The sequence below is a fragment of the Lathamus discolor genome, chromosome 6 (assembly GCF_037157495.1).
Source record: "Lathamus discolor isolate bLatDis1 chromosome 6, bLatDis1.hap1, whole genome shotgun sequence".
NCBI lineage: Eukaryota > Metazoa > Chordata > Aves > Psittaciformes > Psittacidae > Lathamus > Lathamus discolor.
This window is the reverse complement of record NC_088889.1, coordinates 52219809-52238816: the sequence shown is the minus strand read 5'-3', so window position 1 is coordinate 52238816 and position 19008 is coordinate 52219809. Positions and strand designations below refer to the sequence as shown.

The window sequence follows — 19008 nt, the reverse complement described above, 5'->3', positions numbered from 1 at the left end:
CTTGGACTACTCACAGAAGTCAATGCTTAGTTTGTGAAACACTTGTTTTCAGAAAAGTAAATAAATACCAACCAAAAGCAACCCCAAAACAAAACAAAAACCACAAGAAAACAAAGATGTTGGTTTACTTTTTGTTTGGGGGGGAAGCTTTATATTTTTATTTTATTTTATCTTATCTTATTTAAAATATGGATGGGTTTCACATTCAGTAAGGCGACTGAGTATTCTTTTCCACTGGGTACCCAAGGGGTTAAACTTGTTTCAGGCATCTAAAAGGTATTTTGGGAATATCCTCTACATTATAGAAGTGAACAGTTCATTTCCTTGATTGATTTCAGACTTGTACAGTTTGCATCATTATGACAAAAAAGAGAGAAATGGAAATGGTGAAGGTGGAAAGGGAGAATTAAAAGAAGTCTTAAGTGATATGTTACCTGGTTCAGGTTTCTCACCAATACAGCTCAGCTTTCCATAGGTGCAAGTGCTATTAAAAAAAAAAAATAAAATGCATATATTTTTGCTTTTCCTTGTTAAGTTTCCACTTGTTTCCTAATGAATCTGAAATGAAAAATTACTGTGTGATAAAGAGGAGAAAATTTGTCCTTTATCAGAATAGTTTCTACTATTCAAAGATATTTTATATTAGAGAGGGCCAAAATACAAGTACATTCTATAGAAAGACAGGCCTGCTCTTTCCATTTGCTTTGTTAAGAGCTGTCCAGAATAGTTCAGATTCCATTCATAATGAGAGTAATCTGTAAGGAGATTCTCAAGCATCTTTCACCATGGAACAAGTCGTTTAAAGTCATGGATAAGAAATGTGTGGTGGGGAGTGAGTATGTGAGTGACTGACTGGGTAGGAGTTTGGCTGTTAGACAGGAACAACCCACCACAGCATGGTTTGTTGATTTCCTGTAGCAGTCTTAAGTATAGTCTTCCAAACATGAATAGCCCTAGCAGTTTTTAAGGATCTGTGATTTTATTTTTTTAATTGAAACTTTTAGGGTCAGAAATGCATTTGATTTGGATAGATAGCGTAATGTATAGTTTCATGACTGCCTATATCCAATCTCATTCTTTTGTTTAAAATCTCTTACCAGACAACACCATTGTCATGAATAACTTCTCCAGTTGACAGAGGCATTCCTTTGTAGTAACAAGGACAGCTAGAAGTAGGCACACATTTGCCACTTTCATCCATGTAGGTTCCATTTACACAGGTGCAGCCATCAACTGGGATAAACTTGATGTTGCATGTCACATCAGGCTCACTCAGAGACCGGCAGGTGGGTTGACAGGAATCGACTTTGTAAGTGTACTCCAAGGATTTCGGACACAAGGTGGTGTATTTTGCTTGAGAGTAAAAAAGTGAGTTACATTTGTTGTTCATTTAAGAATCAGTGTAGGTATAAATGCAATATTTGAGGTAAAGTATATATGATAAACATGGCAATGTATCTACATGTGCTTTACTGATATCCTCAGAAGTGTAATTTTGGTTTTTTCTGCTAAAGCAGAATTTCCCCCTATAAATGTGTCACAAATACAAATATTTTGTCCAGGTCAAAAAACCAAAAATCTCAATTATATTAATGCATATAGCATTTTTATTTCTTTGTTATTTTTATCTTTTTGTCAAAGTAAATTAAAAACACCCTACCTATGCCTATTGCAAGGGTATTGAGGTCCATGTTGCTTTCGCTTGTTCTGAGCAAGTAATGTAACAAAGCCTCTTTTTAATCTTGCTTACTGCTTGTCTTTTATTGCATTCCCTTCTTCCTTAAATTCTTGAAAGTAAATGCTATACTGAAAACACAGTTTAACACAATTTACTGTGGGAATCCCTGAGAGCTCCTGTGTGGGACTTTCTGGACAACCATTTTCAAGAAGAAAGGAAAGCAGAACTTACTGCAGGCTTTGCTCCTCCATCCAGTGAGGAGAACTCCTTTAGCAGCACAGGCCCTCACATAGCTGGAAAGGGCAGCACACATGCAGTCCTCACTCTTCTCACAGTTACATGTGTCAAACATGCAGTTCTAGGGACAGAGGATGATGTATGATCATCAGATTGTCGTATCAAAACCATGGTCCTCTATACTTACTATACTGCCCTGTTTGTTAGAGCTAAAAGTGAGTGTAAGTCGTATGCATAAGTAAACATATGCCTATTTTTCATTTGGAGATTTCATTGAGAACTTTAAAAAGAGATTCTTTGCAAGGAGAAAGTAACTAGAGGTCCACAAATTTAAACTGTTTTTTCTTTTTCTTGTTTTTTTAGAAATTTTTCAGTTGATAGATTTCCCAGCTTTGGGACTTAGGCTTAGGTGCTTGGGCTCTCTGCCTCAGAGGAATGAAGAAAACAGTAAGTCATATAATGTGTTGCTGTGCGGGCAAGGTCACTAAAATATTGCCATTCCAGAGGATGTTTCTTACATATAATCTTGCAGATTACTAATAACAGGGAGATTTTGTAAAGTTCCCAGACCGTTCCAGAGCTTCATCACCTTGAATTCCTTGAACATTTTTGTTCACATCTAAATCTTTTTTCTGCTTCTTGCATGTATTTCTTGCCTTGTCTTGGATATATGCAAAAACTTTCTTAGAGCAGTTTGGAGCAACTAAGCAATGTGCTAGTTAAGATTCTGACTAAAGCTTTCCTTATATCTCAGTAGGGACAGCTTTTAACCTTTGACCTGGTAAGAAGTCCACGAAGTTCAAGGTCATAGATTAGGCATTTAGATTAGCACCTAAAAAAAGGGCAGCAGGAATACGCTTGTTAAGTTTATCCTCCTGGGAATGGAAGGAAAGATACCTTTACAAAGGAGGAATCATTATGATGTTCAGATAAAAACAAACCCTTGGCTTGAAAAGAGTTATCATGAATGCATCTCCTCCAAATTGGCAAGTCATTCTCTCAGGGGTTAATATCAGGAATCTGAGTCTTTTTCTTTTAAATGTGGAAAAGTTAAAGGCCAAGTACCTTCTGGTAAACTTCTGGATTCACTGTTGAGTGACATTCAGCAAAAGGTCCCGTGGTATCAGAGAGCAGTCCACACCAGTGCTGAGCATACTGGTCTGTGAATTGAAAACATGATAAGAATTTCTGTTGCACTTCATTGTCCAAACACTTGTTTCAGTGTAACTATACTTCCTGCAGGCGAATTGCAGAAGCTTAACTTTACAATAGAATTCAGCTCTGCATTTGCTGAGACACAAATAGACTTTCACTCCCTCTATACAGAAATATGAACTCTTTGTAAACTGAATGCTCTTAGTTCGTGGTAGTTGCCATGGAATAAACTAAGACATGGTTAGCTAGAATTTTGCAAAAGAGGTGCACATTGTGAATTAAAAATATGCTAGTTCATCTCAGTAAACAGAAGAGTGGCTTGCAAATTCTCAAAAATTATGTATTTCGTTAGCTGAAATAGGGTCTGAGAGGTACAAAGCTCTGAACTGTAAGTCTGACTCTCAGTTTAACAGTGGAAGAATCATGCTGAGTGCAAACTTCACTGGGGATATGTACAGCTTTATTTCCTATATGACAATCAGTCCTTTCCAGGAATGGATCACGGATACACTGTATGGTTCTGGTTTCTCTTAAGCTGTCAAAACCACCTGCTTTCTTTATCCAAAGGAATATTTTTGAAGATCCAAAATATTATCCTATTTATTAATTGAAAACTTCTAGTGTCAGTTTAGGAAAATAGTGGTCATGTTAATGGTCCACTGTTATTTTGGCTAAGTGCTTGGTGGTTGATCAGCTTGTTCCTTCTTTCCATCTTAGAAGAGAATAGAAAAAGTTTCTTTATAGTGAGCTTACCATTTTGTATGCTGACAGTACATGGGTCCTCAAAGGTATTTTCGACATCAGGACAATTGGCCCGTGTTTTCCAGGTATTGCCAAAGACAGCTGAAGTACCCTCTATCACACCACTGGTGATTTTGAAATCATCTGTCTGCATGTCATTGAAGTTACCACAGAGACCTAAAAGGAAGCAGATGGGTTGTGAAAGTCTCCTACGGAATTAAGCATACTGATGAAGGCAGTTGTTGCGATAAGATCACTTACCACAGGTCTGCCCTTTATGTGATGGGTCTAAGTCTATGAAAAGTTGCATGAGAGGCACGAGCTGAACCTGTAGCTGAAGACCAAAGGTCGTTTGCAGAATGATGAAGAAAGATGTTGGTCTAAAGATGGTGACATTTGCTAGGGTCATAAGAACATAAAAGTTGAAATTTCGTATGTGATGAACAGTTCAAATAACTATTCATTATGTTGAGAGATTCTATAGGTGTTTGCTAGGATCCTAATATCTGAAGAAATGGGGGGAAATTATCTATACAGAATTTCAAATCCAGCACAAAACCAGGCTGTCTTTACCCTAAACAACAAAGGTATTAAAACCCTCCGCTTTCTGCTAAGTGTTTTAGAATAAGGGGAAGAACACACACTTCTGTTACTACTTAAAAGACTCCAACCATGGTTTGTTTTCTGTTCAGGTGCAGTAGTATCCAAGAAGAACTGACATGGAAGGAACTCTCCAATGATGAATATGCACCAAATAAAGGGACAGAGGGAACACAGGGAACTAAACAACTTCAAATATTAGAGTTATTTTGCATATCAACAGTTTTCCTTCCTCTCTAATGGCAGTACTTGGATCTGGAAGTGTGCAGTGATACTATTTACTTGAATTGAATCTCCATTTAATTAGATACTGCTAAAATTAGTCCAAAATTTTGCTGAAATTGTAAGAGTTGAGTAAAGAAACCCTATTACTGTAAAAAATGAGAGACTGCGCACTATTGGAGTACCTTGAGTTTGCTGCAGTGTAACCAAAGATGAAAATTTGCTTTAGTTTAACTGATGTAATAACATTTTAAAATCAAAACCAAGAAACACTACAGAAGTCTTCCAAAGGAACTTACCTGCAGAGAATGGCAGCTGTGTGTAGATCATGTTTACAAACACACTGCCAGAAGGCTGGATCACAATGTTCTGTCCACAAGAAAAGGCAATGGTTATCAAATATATTTAGGAAAGATAAATGTTTTCTATCTAGCATTGTTCAGGATAAAGTTAAAAGAAACCCCAAACCAGTGGGGGAGACTGTGATGATGTTCTGATTCCTATACTGTTTCTCTGATCTTTATTATTGTGGTCCATTGACTGTCAAAATAAATAATCAAAAGCCCAAAGATAACTAAATGACAGAAAACTACTAGGATCTTGGGTTCCAGTGTACCTACTTTGTTCTTAAATTTTCTTTGAATAATGTACAAATAAGATTTAAAAAAAAAAAAAAATCTGTGCAGATTTCCTGTCTGTGCTCTTCTGTATAATTTTCAAACTACTTGTCTATTAAGCTTTGAAAACATCTCAGCAGAATGTTAGGTGTCTACATTCGCTACTTACAGTTTGTCCTCCACTTAGGCTGACAGTTACACCCTTTAGGCATGTCTCAGTGTCAGTCAGGCCACACTTGTAGATATCTCCCAGAACAGTGAATTCATTGCCATTACAGAGCTAGAAGAAGATAACAAAACATATTGTTTAAATTATTTGCCAAATTAAAATACTGTTATATTAATGAGGTTCACACTTAAATAGTATTCTTAGTAAAGTGAGTCTTCACTTTATGGTTTATATTCCATTTCTTCCTGCTCATGTGTTCTTACATATATGTATACAGTCTCCACATCACTATCCATTACTTCTGACATTCAAAGGCAAGTTAGACATATTAAGCTGAACATTAAACTTTGCTAATGTTTAGGTAATACTAGTTTAATATGCTAGAGAAGAAGGAAGTGTAACTTTCTTGCCCCTTGGTTATGGTGTTTACCTGGGGGAGGAAAGAACTTGTTTCCAGTCCCTTCTGCACTGAATAAATTATCAAAGAACCTGGTAATTTGGACATTATTTTAACAGGTAGGAAATATGAATTTAAATATCCTCTCATAGGAAAAAATTACGCTAAAATCACCATTCACTAAGCTACCGAATAAGGGCAAAAATTCAATTTTTTTCTCTCAGGTCTGATTTTCATGGGACTATGACCTGCAAGCTACATTCAAAGTGTGCCTAACGGCCAAGACATTACAGGGAATCATGCAGAAGGCTGTGATTCTGAACGTCTTACCCCTTTTGTGGTGTAACGAAGATTAAATTGAGAAGAGCCGAGATGCAGAATTACAGCCATCTGGAAATGTAGTGTTAAAATTATGGACTTCTTGACCTTTTGTGTCCAAATTTAGGATTTTTCTGTACCTCTACAGCCTCCGAGAATCTAATTTTACATGTTGGTGCCAAAAGGGGACTTTAATGTGTAAGCCTGATCTATGCTTCTGTTGTGGATTGAGCCCAGAGCTTGTGAATCTCATCAAAAACTTTCATTGCTTTTGTCTAATCTATTTCTAAATTACCTCATTCTAGATAATTTTTTTTAAATTCTTTTTCGTGGTAGCATTTGGTTTGATCTTTCTGAGAACAGATTTTATTTAATATGAAGTCTTTACGAAAATTGTTGACATCACTCATCCAATAAAAACCTAGGGTTCTGAAATATGCAAACCTGTAGTCAGTATTTTAGATATATCTATTCAGAATTCAGTCCCTACTAAACTAAAACCTCCAGTAAATCTTTGGTATTTTTGTAAGTCATCAATTCCTAATTCAGGTTTTAGAATACATGTATGACTTCCTAGCATTTTTGCTTTTAAAAGCTAGGATCTCCTATGTTTGCTGGTAAAGACTGTTCGGAAGGTTGATCATCTTAATAAAATAGCTCTTCTCACATGAATTCTGTATAATAATTCCATTACAAATACCTTTAATGAAATAAGCCTTTGAACTATATTGACTGTGACAAAAAGGACAGTAGCAATGGACATAATAAATGCATTACTCAGAAGTAGTTATAAAACACCAGACAGGGAATATTTAATTAAAAAATTGGTGGGAAGCATGGAGATTGTTTCATGGAACCTAAAAACTCTGAAGTTCTTAAATGATGATTAAAGCATACAAAACTACTACAATATGTTTATTTAGTGATGTGATTGCCAGTTTTAATAAAAAAAAAATTATATATAATAAAAACATTTTCCTTTAGCATATTTCTTTAGCAAGGATTGTGACTCAGTTTTACCTTGGTTAGGACATAACTACAGTCTCCGAAGAAAGAATAATGTTTTTCATCAAATGTTGAGATGTGGGAGCCTCCTTCAATACTGCAAGTTCCATGGCATGACTGGGTGACACAAGACCATTCACCTCCAGCACAGGTACTGAAACGAAGAAGCAATTCAGTAACCTTGCTTAATGCAAGTGTAAGTGAAATAAGAGACTACAACGACAACTGATGCTTTAATAGTCCTCTTGAAGAATTGATCATATTGTGCAATAAACAACATTACTTTGAAATCTCAGAATAAGTATGGGGCAGGCACTATTATATTAGTGATGAGTTTTTTATATATTGCTGTTCATTTCCAGTCTTTGTGCAGAATTCAGTCCTGATGAACCTGGCATCCATTCTGCTGTGTATGAAAGATTGCCCGTCATCACCATTAGCGTGGCTCAAGATTAGACATGTTAAGTATTTCTTGAAATATAATATTCACGTTTGTGGTGCTTGTATTTGTAGATAGGTAAGTAAATGTACCTACACTTGAGCAATAATACTTCAGTAATTATAGTGATATTGAAAAAACGTATCTGTCAAACATGCCTCTCAAATATGATCTCCCACTCTGCCTAATGCAATATATCACTAAATGTCACAGCTTCCATAGTATTTCCATGACCACCCTAGCATTACACTTCAGTGATACAAAGGATATAACACAGTAATTCACATTTTTAAACACCTCTAATATTTGAATTTGATTGTTTCTTTTAATTGATTGGTCTTGAAATTGGAGTGCTTGTATCTAAACTCAAATATTGGCTTCCAAGTGTTGGAGAAAAGAGAGTTGTAAATATCCTCTACAAATGTGTAATCATAGAATCTTAGAACAGCTAGGGTTGGAAAGGACCTGAAGATCATCTAGTTCTAAGCCCCCTGCCACGGGGAGAGATGCCTCACAGTAGACCATGTCGCCTAAGACTCTGTCCAGCCTGGCCTTGGACACTGCCAGGGATGGAGCATTCACAGCTTCCTTGGACAGCTTGTTCCAGTGCCTCACCACCCTCACAGTAAAGAACTTCTTCAGCTGGTAAGTCATTCCTCATTTATTTTTAAAGGGAAATTAGTAATTTTTCCCTGTCTTCAAAAAGTTCAGGTAATGCATCTATAAAAAAGTATAAGAAAGGGCGTATGTTACCATGATCTGCATTTAGACGAGAAGGAGGCACCAGGAGCGTAAGATTCACCTTCATAGGTACAATGACATTCTTTACGGGGAATGCAGCCAGCACCATTTATATCATCAAATACCATTCCTAGGGAAAGAAATGGTCTGTTATGCATTCTGTGCACTTCAGAGCCTGTATCTGTCTGTATGCCTGAAAGCATACATTAAATTTCTTCTGTATTGCACAGAAAAACAAATAGAAAATACTTTAAAATAATAGGATGCAAACTATGTGGGGACTGAAGGGCTATATTCCACTGAAGCTTATCTACAATCTTAGAGTGATCAAAAGAGATCTGGAGGGAAATACCTTTCTGTTATGGGCTTCATTCAAATAGAACTAGGATTAAAATTGCTAGATAATGAGGTGGAATATATAAACCATTCGTAAGATTGCCCATCGACATATGTAACAGTACATGTACTATTTGTACAGTAAGCAGTTCTATATGCAAAGGCAGAGGGTTATCTAAGAGAAGTCGATACAATTATACAAAAAAAGTGATGGTGGATTCTGCAAGACATTATGAAAGATGGGCAGAAGAGCTGCAAGGGGTGAAGATCCTACCATGGAGTCAATCACAACAGCAACAGTTCTCGGTCCCTGAAGTAAATGTCACAAAGAGAGCACATTTGCATTGTTTGTCTCGTACTTATACTCAGTTCTCTTGCGTAACTCTTTGAGGTGCCAGATTTTACACACAGCCCAGTGCTCTCTCAGGTCCTTGTTTAGACATGCAGCACTGGACAGAAAGGGTATGGCAATTTGGGAAACCAGACACAGCTTTTTTAACACCAGGAGTTATTAATGTAGGTAAAATGTGATTACATATTATGTACTTTCTCTGAACTGAATGGGGATGATGAGAATAGAAGACATACCCTTATTGTTAGAGGTGAAGTATCTTATTCTCAGTTCAGTCATTATGTACATGTCTCAGGCATGTTTATCATTTAAAAGGGTAGTTTGAATAATCTGAACAGAAATGGTGCTTGTGTATCAAGGAAGAAAAATAGTTATTAGTTTGATGATAATAACAATGGTGATGTGATGTGAATGACAAAGTAGGAAAGTTGTTAAATGTGTACAGGTGTTATGGTGGTTCTGGTTATGAGAAAAGGGCAGGAAATATGCTTGCCTGGAGGACAGACGCAGCCGTCTGTACAGTGATCTTCACAAAGTGCAGATCGTTCCGGGTTGCTACATGTGTCAGAGCAGGGGGACCCGCACTCCTGATATTGCATGTTGAAAGGACATGATTTGGCTGAAAGTAGAAAGAGTATTATAATGCCAACTTTTCCTTTGAAATGCTGAGAAAACAGTATTTGTAATTCGGGTTGTTTTCTGTCGTGTTATAAAGGGGAATCCTGATCCAAGTGGAGGCTGCAACATTTCAGACTTTCTGATATATATTGAAAAACATTAATAATGCAAAATCCTCTAAACTTCCCTATTTCCAAAGCCTTCAGATTAAAGGTGATTTAACGAAAATTGCATGCATTTCTAAATGGTGGGCTTTTTGTGGGAAAAAAAAACAACAACCCAACCCAAGAAACAAACCCAACATATCTTTGAAAGTTACTAGATATGTGTAGTAAGCACAGGTGAAAGTAGGTGAAAGTCCCTTTCCAAGATACTTACGACATAGTTCTGAGGTTCTCCAGTTCATAGGCTGTCCACCTGCATGAGCACACTGCCGGGAGTATTCAGCAAAGGTGTTGCACATGCAGAAGTCAGCGATAGAGCTATCACAGTGGCATAAGTCTTGTATGCAAGTTTCAATGTAGTCCTGAATGTTCACAAGTGCATTACAGCTTGTAAATGCTGTACTGGTTAATACTGTCTCACAGATAGAAGCCTAGGAGGGAAAATAAAGTAAAACAAGTGTTTAGAAAATAGGGAACTAATTGTTAAGGCATGTAGCAGAACAAACCAAAGGTTCATCTGGTCCAAAACCTGTCCAACAGTAGCTGTAGGCAGATGTTTGAGGAAAAGTCTAATAATAGGGCAAGTACATGTAGAACTCCTTTGATTAACTCCCATATCTTCCCATATCTTGAGTTACTCTCAGCTCAGGTGGTTTCCCAAGCATTTTACAGATTCTTTATATTAAGAGATCCTCAATGAATTTCTCTTTCATGAAAACATCGAGTCTTCTCGAAAGGGTAATGAAACTTCTAAGAATTCATTTTAGCAAAGAATAAAAAATTAAATTCAGAAAACATTTCCGTCTGGACCTGCTGTTGTGTCATTTTCATGTTATATTTTTTCCATTTCCAACAAATTTTCTCCAAAGACAAAGAGAATGTATTTTATACTGAGAAAACAAATTTTGAGAGAGGGGTTCTTACAAATTCAGCTGAGCAGTTTGTTAGAACAGCAGAAGGAACAGGATCAGCACACTGCTCTATGGGTCCATCAATCTTCTGTCTATTCCCAAACTGTATGGGAGTCAGCTTTGTCTCTGTAAAAAGGAGTCCAAATATTAGAATAATATTTACTTTTTTTACTAGCTTTTGCATGGAGATATTTTCATTTGTGACACTACCAGCTATGACATAAACAATGATTACCAAGTAATATCACTATAATATGAAACACAAAAGGGGGTGAATAAGTTATACAAGGAACTGGATCCTAACTACTGAAAACACATAGAAAGTTGCATGTGGCAGGTCTTACAAGATTTAAGTGATGGAAGTGATCTAATACACCTTAAAGTCCTGACATCGTAGAAATACGTAAAGAAGTAGCACTAATTTTGCCATCAATATGATCCAAAACTGTTACAGTATACTGTTGAAAAGAAAGAAAACCAGAACACCAATACTTAATAATGCTTTTTATTACTTACTCTCTGAAATAAATTCATTGATGACTGGAATTCCATTGAAGTCCCCACAAAGTCCACAAGTTTGATTAGCATATTTCTTATCTAGTTCCACCTGAAAGAAATGAGGAAAGAGCTTAAGCTCATGGCAGTGTCAGCCTTGATTTTTAGGAACACAGCTTACATCAATATTGCTTATGTACTCAAAAGTTGGCATATGTATTCTGTGCAGACTATGTTGTGTGGTTGTTGTGTGGTAACAAGGTAGGCACCACTGGCGAGGTCAGTGGCTGCCAAGAAAAGCTCGATCTTATCTTAGCCCTGCGGCTGTAAACATCAGCAAGTTGCCAGCTCTGCGATAGAGGAGTACTTCACTGTGATGTGGAAATGTTACCATCAGAGGTCTATTCACAGAATCAGCTAGGTTGGAAAAGACATTTAAGGTCAAGTCCAACCATTACCCCAGGACTGCCAAGTCTACCACTAAGCCATGCCACTAGGGACCTTGTTTTGATCCTGAGCTGAGCTTGGTGGCACCAAAAAAAAAAAAAAGAAAGAGTAACTGGGAGAAGACTGGAAGACAGAACAATACACTAAAAATGGACACAAATCCCAAAGTAACTGCCTGCCTGGCTGATTAAGACTGCGAAGATGTAAATAGCCTATTTTCAAAATACAGGCTTTCTGCCAAATTTTGGATGTTCTCTTACCAGAAGTGCATCCTCTTCATTCCAAAGAAAGGTCAGTCCTATCTTGGCAGAAACTTTCAGATAGCTGTTACTTCTCTCTATCAAGACTCCCATATGGCTGTATGGCATCTGAACCCTGGGGAAAGATCACTGTAATTCAGCTGAGGTAGGGCCAGAATATCCATTGAATATCCACACTGATATCCTTTGTCATTCTCTTTGAGAAGCTTTGACATGCATAGGTGAGGAAATTAGAGCAGTAACTAGATACAGACAACACAAGTAGTGTTTTGTTTGTTTCCTATACAATTGCTTCACATTGTGCAAATGGATCAGTCTTGCTTTCCTTGCTCCTTTTGGTTATATCTGTTAATGGTGTTTGGCTAGGTAAAATGTTGGCACATCTTTAGTTTTATTGTTCAGAAAACTGCAGGGAGGTTCTGTTTTGCAGGCAGTATGCTTCACAGTATTGCTATTTACTCCTTAAAGCCGGTGATAATAAGGGGATAGACTCTTTAGGCATTCTGTGACATGAGTGCCATTCAAAGGTTTACCGAGATAACCTTTAGACTAGCTCACTGTACGTAGCTGCTATCATACACAACTCACTGTGGGATATCTGCCCAAATATTGACCCAGCCTCTTGGGCAAGTTTCACACCTTGTGCCAAAGTCAGTGTTACCATTGTTATATAGATAGCAAATTTCCAGAGAGGCTCATTTTAAATGAGTGCAGGTACAAGCTGCAGTCACTATTTAACTGCATATTGTTCAGTGCAAGGATGAAAGCCATCAAAAATTCCTCTCAAGGAACCTGTTCTGGTAGAAATAATGTAAAGTAGAAACTAAAGAGTGTAAAAACCTAACACTTTGACTGAATCCAACTTAGAGACTCAATTGTAAACATACATTATTGTAGGAGTGGGACAGCATCTAGGAAATAGCTCATCTGAACAAACTGGACACAGAGATAATCTTCAGAAGTAGCTATTAGCTTAGTCAGGCACTCTCTTTTTTTGTTGATAATTCAGGAAAGACCTGAGCCCTCCAGCCACTTGGGAAAAATGTGAGATAAGAGAAGGGAAAGCAGTGCTCGCTCAAAGAGCCCCCTGGGAGCAAGAACAGTGATGGCAGTTTCAAGTTATGAACATACGGTTTGCCATCAAGAAGGACAGAGCCGCGGGTCAGTTCAATCACTGCTCCTTCCAGCTTCATGAGGACACGAGTGATCATGGTAGCATTTTCCACTGTTGCACGTCTAATCTGGATGTTGAAGTCCTCATAGGGAGATTTGCAGTTGGATGCAAAGATGTAATTGCAGACCCCAGGGAAGTAAAATATGTCCCCGTCAAAGGTCTTGAAGTGGAAGTTACCCCATGTGCTGCACACACGGCCATTGTGAGAGGGGTTGCCAGCTGTGGATTCAAAATAAGCAGTAAGAATTTTCTGTGATTCGCTGCAGAAACCCTCCCTTTAGTTGGTTTTCCCCTCCTATTTCTTCCACTAGCCTCTGTCCAAAAGCCCATCTTTTGTTTTCCTTCTTGTTGAACTCTGTTTATCAATCTGTTATTTATTTAGTTCAGTATAGGGCCTAAGATCAGAAGAGACCTTCTGGCTCACTGTGCCCAGTGCTCTGGTTCTGCTGACAACAATATTCTATAAATCCTTTCCTAAATATATGAAGTTCTAACGTTTCACCATAAAACCAGTTTAAATTTACTTTAAAACTAGATGGTACTCCTACTAGGGAAGGCCACTCATAGCCACACCCTTTAAATGGCTGGAAGACTTTTGCCAGCATCTTCTAAAACATATTCCTGTCTCATGTATACCTGGTTGTTCTTCTGCCAGTATTACCCTTAACCTTGAAGGGGTTCCACCTCACTGCTCCTCCCCCCACTCATTATAGGAGTCACTTATCTCTTTTCAGTCCTTATTTCCTTACAAGCAGGCTCTCCTGTCTTCCTGATTATCCTCACAGTTCTTCTCTGCATCCTCCCAGATTTAGACTCACTCTGCTTCAACATGGCTAGTCAGAATTGTACACTATACCCTAAATTAGGTGTCTCACCAGTCTTTTGAACACTTTAATAGTTCCCTCTCTTTAATAGAAGTACGGTGTGTGATTTATCCAAGTACTATATTTAGATAGATGTAATTTTTAACAGCTGCATCATATTAACAAAATGTAGGCCTGGGTAATGGAATCACATTTAGATTATCCTTGTTACCTGATAAAATGACTAATCTGCATGTTCATTTTTTATTCTATTATGCTGAAGGATCTTACATGATTTATTAATCTCCTAATTCACCCCCCATGATCACCTGTGTGAATATCTGAACCATGACAACTTACCCTTTAATCTCAGTGTGTTTTGAAATGGTGGAATGATTGTCACTTCTTGGGATTTTGAAGCTGGTGGAAAATCTAAGGGAGAAAAAACTGTTAAGTTTAATCTTAATAGAAATACTAAAAAATTAATAGATATTACCAAGTCTCTTTAGTGACTAACATTTCCAAGTACTAGCTACACTACAGGGGCAAGTTTCCACAAAGCTTTAATGATGGTTTTTACATAGTGCTTTGTGTTCTGGCTTTCTGTATATTTCTCTAATAACCAAATGCCAAAGACAATGCTCTTTGGCTGTAGTACTTTCTTCCATCATTTGTCCAAGACTCACATCTGATGTTCTGGCCCTAAAGTTCTGAACTGAAAAGCAGCAATCTGATCCTTAAAGCACAGTGTTCAGCAATGCAGAAGAAGTGGAACTAATGTCTATGTCTGAAACTTTGCTTCTCAGTACACCTAGGAGCAGAAAGTTACTGAAGAATATTAGAAGCTGAGGATGAGAAATAGGAGCTGGTATTTTATGAAGCTTTTATCTTTCTTTGTGCTGAGACATGTATGTTTGCATAACCAGCTCTAAGCAGTTTTTTTTTTTTTAAAGCAGTTTAAATTCTCAGAAACTTTGATGATGTGTTTTTCATGCAAAGACTTCTATTGGTAGGATCCAGCCCTAAATTTTCTGTGTCCAAATCCAATGTTATCTCTCTGGATCCAGAAATGAAAGGGATAAAATACTTAGAAAACCTGCAATGTGATTTTCTTAACATGTGAGTCTGAGGAATTGATGCAGATTCTCCCTTGAAAATATCAAAATCATAGAATTTGATGAGTTCCAAACTGTAGATTATGCAACATCAGTCATTGGCTTCTGTATTTAGAACAAAAAGTAACACTAAGACAAATCTGTACTTTAGAAAGACAATTTAATCTTGGTGTAAGGATTTTAAGGGGCAGTGCAAATATTACCTTCCTTGACAATCTGTTCCAATAATTAAATATACACTCTATTAAATAATTTTTGGTACACTTCCGATTTGGGTTTATCACTATTTTAATTGCCAGCTAGTGACCTCACAAATTACAGATTGCAGAGCAGTCTTAATCATTAATTGTTTCAGTCTGCCACCATTAATACATCAGTTAGCATTGTATACTTCCACCCTTATTTTGCTGTGTATGGTTATGGTGTTTGCTCTGTACAGTTATGTGTCATGCATGACTTTGTAGTGCTGAATTATTCTAATGCTTAAGGTAGTTGCAGATTTCTCATTCTCTCATGAGTAATGCAGTCATTTTGACACAGCATAAAAAAAATGTATCTTTTTTACCTACTATCCAAGTACATTGGTGATATGTATGTATACACACACCTTTTCTGAAAATACACTTTTATATAGAAGGTATGTACTTTTCATTAAGTTAAAGATTAGATAACTGTATCATATCAGTAGCCTAGATCCACTGGGCCATATCTCAGAGGAGGTTCTCCAGTTTAGAGCAGTCAGATTGGGTGGGAATTGGGTATGCTGTGCAGAGAATTCCTCTCCCCCCCTCCTTTTTTTATTGAAGGGAGTTAAGGCAGGGGGAAGAAGGGAAAGTATGTTCTAGCTAGGAATAAGAAGATTCTAGTAATCTTACTATTTCTCAATTGGTTTTGGGACAAAATCTTAGAAGCAGATCAGCATGAAAGTACTTACTTTTTTGTCGCTGCAGGATCAATGGAGAAGCGTAGTTTGATTTTGTTTGTTGCTCATCATCCTGGGCTTGAACTACACCAAGACGAGTGTAAGAGGAAAATGTTAGTGTATCATTTTCTTGAGTTCCCTCATCATTTCTCATTTATATCTGTTTAACCATGTAACAGTCAGTATATCAAAAATTGGCAAAACTATCTTAATGTATGGGAAGTCAGATTTGCATCATGACCTGTCACAATGCCCTGGATGCCCTTATAAGCTTTTCAGAAAAAGGTCTTCATTTTCTTATATTTTATGATCACTGTGTGCTTTAAGAATCAGTAAACCCCTTAGTCTAGCCAGGGGGGCTTTAAAAATAAGTCCCTTTTGTACAGAAAGCATTTATTTTAGAGTTGCAGGACTGATCTCTGTCCTCTCTTACTGAAAGCCAAAGTTACTCTGTATTTTACACTTTCAGGCACTTTCTGTAATAAGCAGCAGTAGAAAAATTAATATAAAAACCACACAGAAAAAGATAGATCTTTCCAATAGGTACATTTGTGACTTTTGGTTTTCATTCTACTGGAATAGAATGAAAAATATTCATTAATATTCATATAATAAATTCCTATCAGAATAGGAATACATACAAAATCTGTAGGGGCCAGAGGGACTTTTAATGCACTGCTTAGTTCATCAGAGGGTGATGCAGGGGAGGCAGTGCTGGCTGGAGAAAATCAACAAGGCAGGCTCACTCTCTGCTGCATCCTACAAGGGCAGTCCGTGGGGAGAACCGCTAGAGGAGCTAATGCTGAAATCAGACCTGCAGAGAGCTCCTTAAGTCCCTTCCTTTTTGCACCACCTGTGGGTCTGCAGCTGGCGTTGGAAGGACGCATTGTGCCGGTTCTTAAACTATGAACTATTCAGTGCTGGGTTTCTCTTGTCCACTGCCTAGCCTCAGAGAACTTTTTGCTTCTCTCTCCACTCACTGTATGGTACCAACACTGCCTCATGCCAATATTCTTTTCAGATACCCATTTCCATTGCACGGTGTGGTAATGCTACAGCTAGTCTTTTGATGGTCTATTTTTCACGCTACCACTTTATGACATAAGTTCATGTGGAACTACCTGAAAGTAGGAAAAACATAAAATAATACAATAGGATCTGTGTCTGATATCAAAATGCACTAAAACCTAATGCTCTTGCCTTAAACTTTAAGGTAAATTAACAGGTGAAATACATGTAAAAAGGTATCCACTCATCTGTGAGTGTTAATGACCTCTTAGAATATTTAAGGCAACCCCATTTGTTTTCACCCAATCAAAAACCAACCCTGTGCTCTGAGCTTTTATGCAACTTCATGTGCACAAATAAATGAACTTTTAAAATCTGTTGTCCAGTGCTTTTCAAGCAAAATCACTCTTTTTTCAATACTGTATCATCAGCTAATAAATAAACAAAATTTATAATAATGCATGCAGACAGACTCCATGGATTTCTTGCCTCCTAAAACTACTTTTGCACCTTTTGGTTTGTGCATTTAGAAATGCTGTACCACCTTGAAGTGGACATCAAAACTAAATGCAAATCTTGATGAATTTTGGTAGGAGTTTAAGTTCTGAGTGAGTTACACTGAACTGAGTGGAGCTATTCATGATTTCAACTGGAGAAAATAGGATGAGAACATGGACTACAATATAAGCTTTCTAGACAGTTATTTTCCTCTTTTTAGGATGGAAAGTATTTGTAATAGAAAAGAAAGCCTTGCATAAAGCTAACAGGTTCATTAGCTTCACAAAGCCCAGAAAAAAAAGTTTCAAACTCCAAAACAGGTTATAAATTCCTTAAAAGAGTAAAAATGCCAAGCAAGTGAATCTTCCTACCTTTGATCTGTATGAAGGCCAGTGCTATTATTGATATCCATAGCGGTATTCGCGTCCCACCACCTGTACTCATCTTCTGGAAGTCCGGTAGAAACTACCGAACAACCTGCCTCTGAGGAAATACCTGTCTGTTCCCGAGTCTTATATAGCGAGAGTAGGTTTTGGCTCAGTTCCCAGATTGTTTCACAAGGTTCTTAAAAGGTGGGGCTTCAGACATTTTAGTTTTCCTTTGCAGGTGCAGAGGTAAATAGAGGATGCTCTGACATTCCCTCAGTATTTGCACTCTAGGAGGAGTCTTCTTTCTGCAGGTCTTTTTGATGAAGTGTCAAGAAGAGAGCAGGAAGAATTTTTGCTCAGACTTAGTCTTCCCAAACTCTTATATATTATGGGATAAATAAAATTTAAGGGATTTTTAAGCAACTTTGTGCATGAACTTATGGTAAATTATGACAATTAACTTCTCAAAAAAACCAAAGAATTTCCATCTGACTAATTGTTTTTAATGAGTTTTGCACCTGTCTATGTAGCTACTATGCCTGTGAAAATGGAGAAATCAAACACCGTCTAAGGTCAGCATTGGTCCACAGGCCAGGCACTACACAGAGCTATGCAGTGAAAACCCTTCAGCATTGATATGGACCTCTCCTTGAGGTATTTGTCTTCTCACATGGGCGGTTTTAATGCTGCTTCAGCTGTTTCCTGGTGTTATTTCACCATAAAAAAATAGATACATTCCATCTATAATGAAAAAAAAAATATTTTCTTGGTCATTGATGTCTCTTGAGACACAAGAAGACTGATTTGCAGGAATGTCCTTTGGAATGTTCCTTATCTTAGGAACAGTTAGTGAACAAATGTTTTATGAATATGGTAATACATTTATTTACAGCTATATTACCTTGGTGAATTAACCTTTTATAGTATGCTACCCTGGCTGCAGAGAAACACAGTCTTTCAGTGGGAGGACAAATCCCATAATTCTCCATGGGATCAAACAGTTCCTGTAAGGATGGCCTCCATATTCTCTGCAAGAGGATGAGACAAAATTAGGTTTAAAATTGGAATGAACTGTAGGTTAGCCATTTGGGAGAAAATTTCTTTTTGCAAATATGGTGAATTATTCATATAGGTTGCCCAAGAAGATTGTCCATCTTAAGAAGAGGTTACAAAAACTACCCGAGAATTGTGTAAGTGCTGTTGATAGTACCCTGGGGC

The 19008-nt window shown here is 37.4% G+C and overlaps 1 protein-coding gene across 1 annotated transcript in view; it reads right to left on the bottom strand.

Moving 5' to 3' along the window:
- Positions 1–17876, bottom strand: part of LOC136017482 (mucin-5AC-like) — a 51244-nt gene extending 33368 nt beyond the window's left edge. Inside the window, exons 1-19 of the mRNA XM_065685796.1 lie at positions 17794–17876; positions 15929–16000; positions 14240–14311; positions 13034–13295; positions 11903–12017; positions 11217–11307; positions 10714–10826; positions 10004–10220; positions 9501–9626; positions 8332–8449; positions 7155–7293; positions 5420–5530; positions 4933–5002; positions 4073–4210; positions 3824–3988; positions 2981–3075; positions 1910–2036; positions 1098–1353; positions 435–484 (exon numbers count right to left, since the gene is read on the bottom strand). Coding sequence (XP_065541868.1) covers positions 435–484; positions 1098–1353; positions 1910–2036; positions 2981–3075; positions 3824–3988; positions 4073–4210; positions 4933–5002; positions 5420–5530; positions 7155–7293; positions 8332–8449; positions 9501–9626; positions 10004–10220; positions 10714–10826; positions 11217–11307; positions 11903–12017; positions 13034–13295; positions 14240–14311; positions 15929–16000; positions 17794–17866 — 2410 coding nt within the window. The 5' untranslated portion in view covers positions 17867–17876. The remainder of the gene's footprint in view (positions 1–434; positions 485–1097; positions 1354–1909; positions 2037–2980; positions 3076–3823; positions 3989–4072; positions 4211–4932; positions 5003–5419; positions 5531–7154; positions 7294–8331; positions 8450–9500; positions 9627–10003; positions 10221–10713; positions 10827–11216; positions 11308–11902; positions 12018–13033; positions 13296–14239; positions 14312–15928; positions 16001–17793) is intronic.
- Between the last annotated feature and the right edge of the window lie 1132 nt (positions 17877–19008).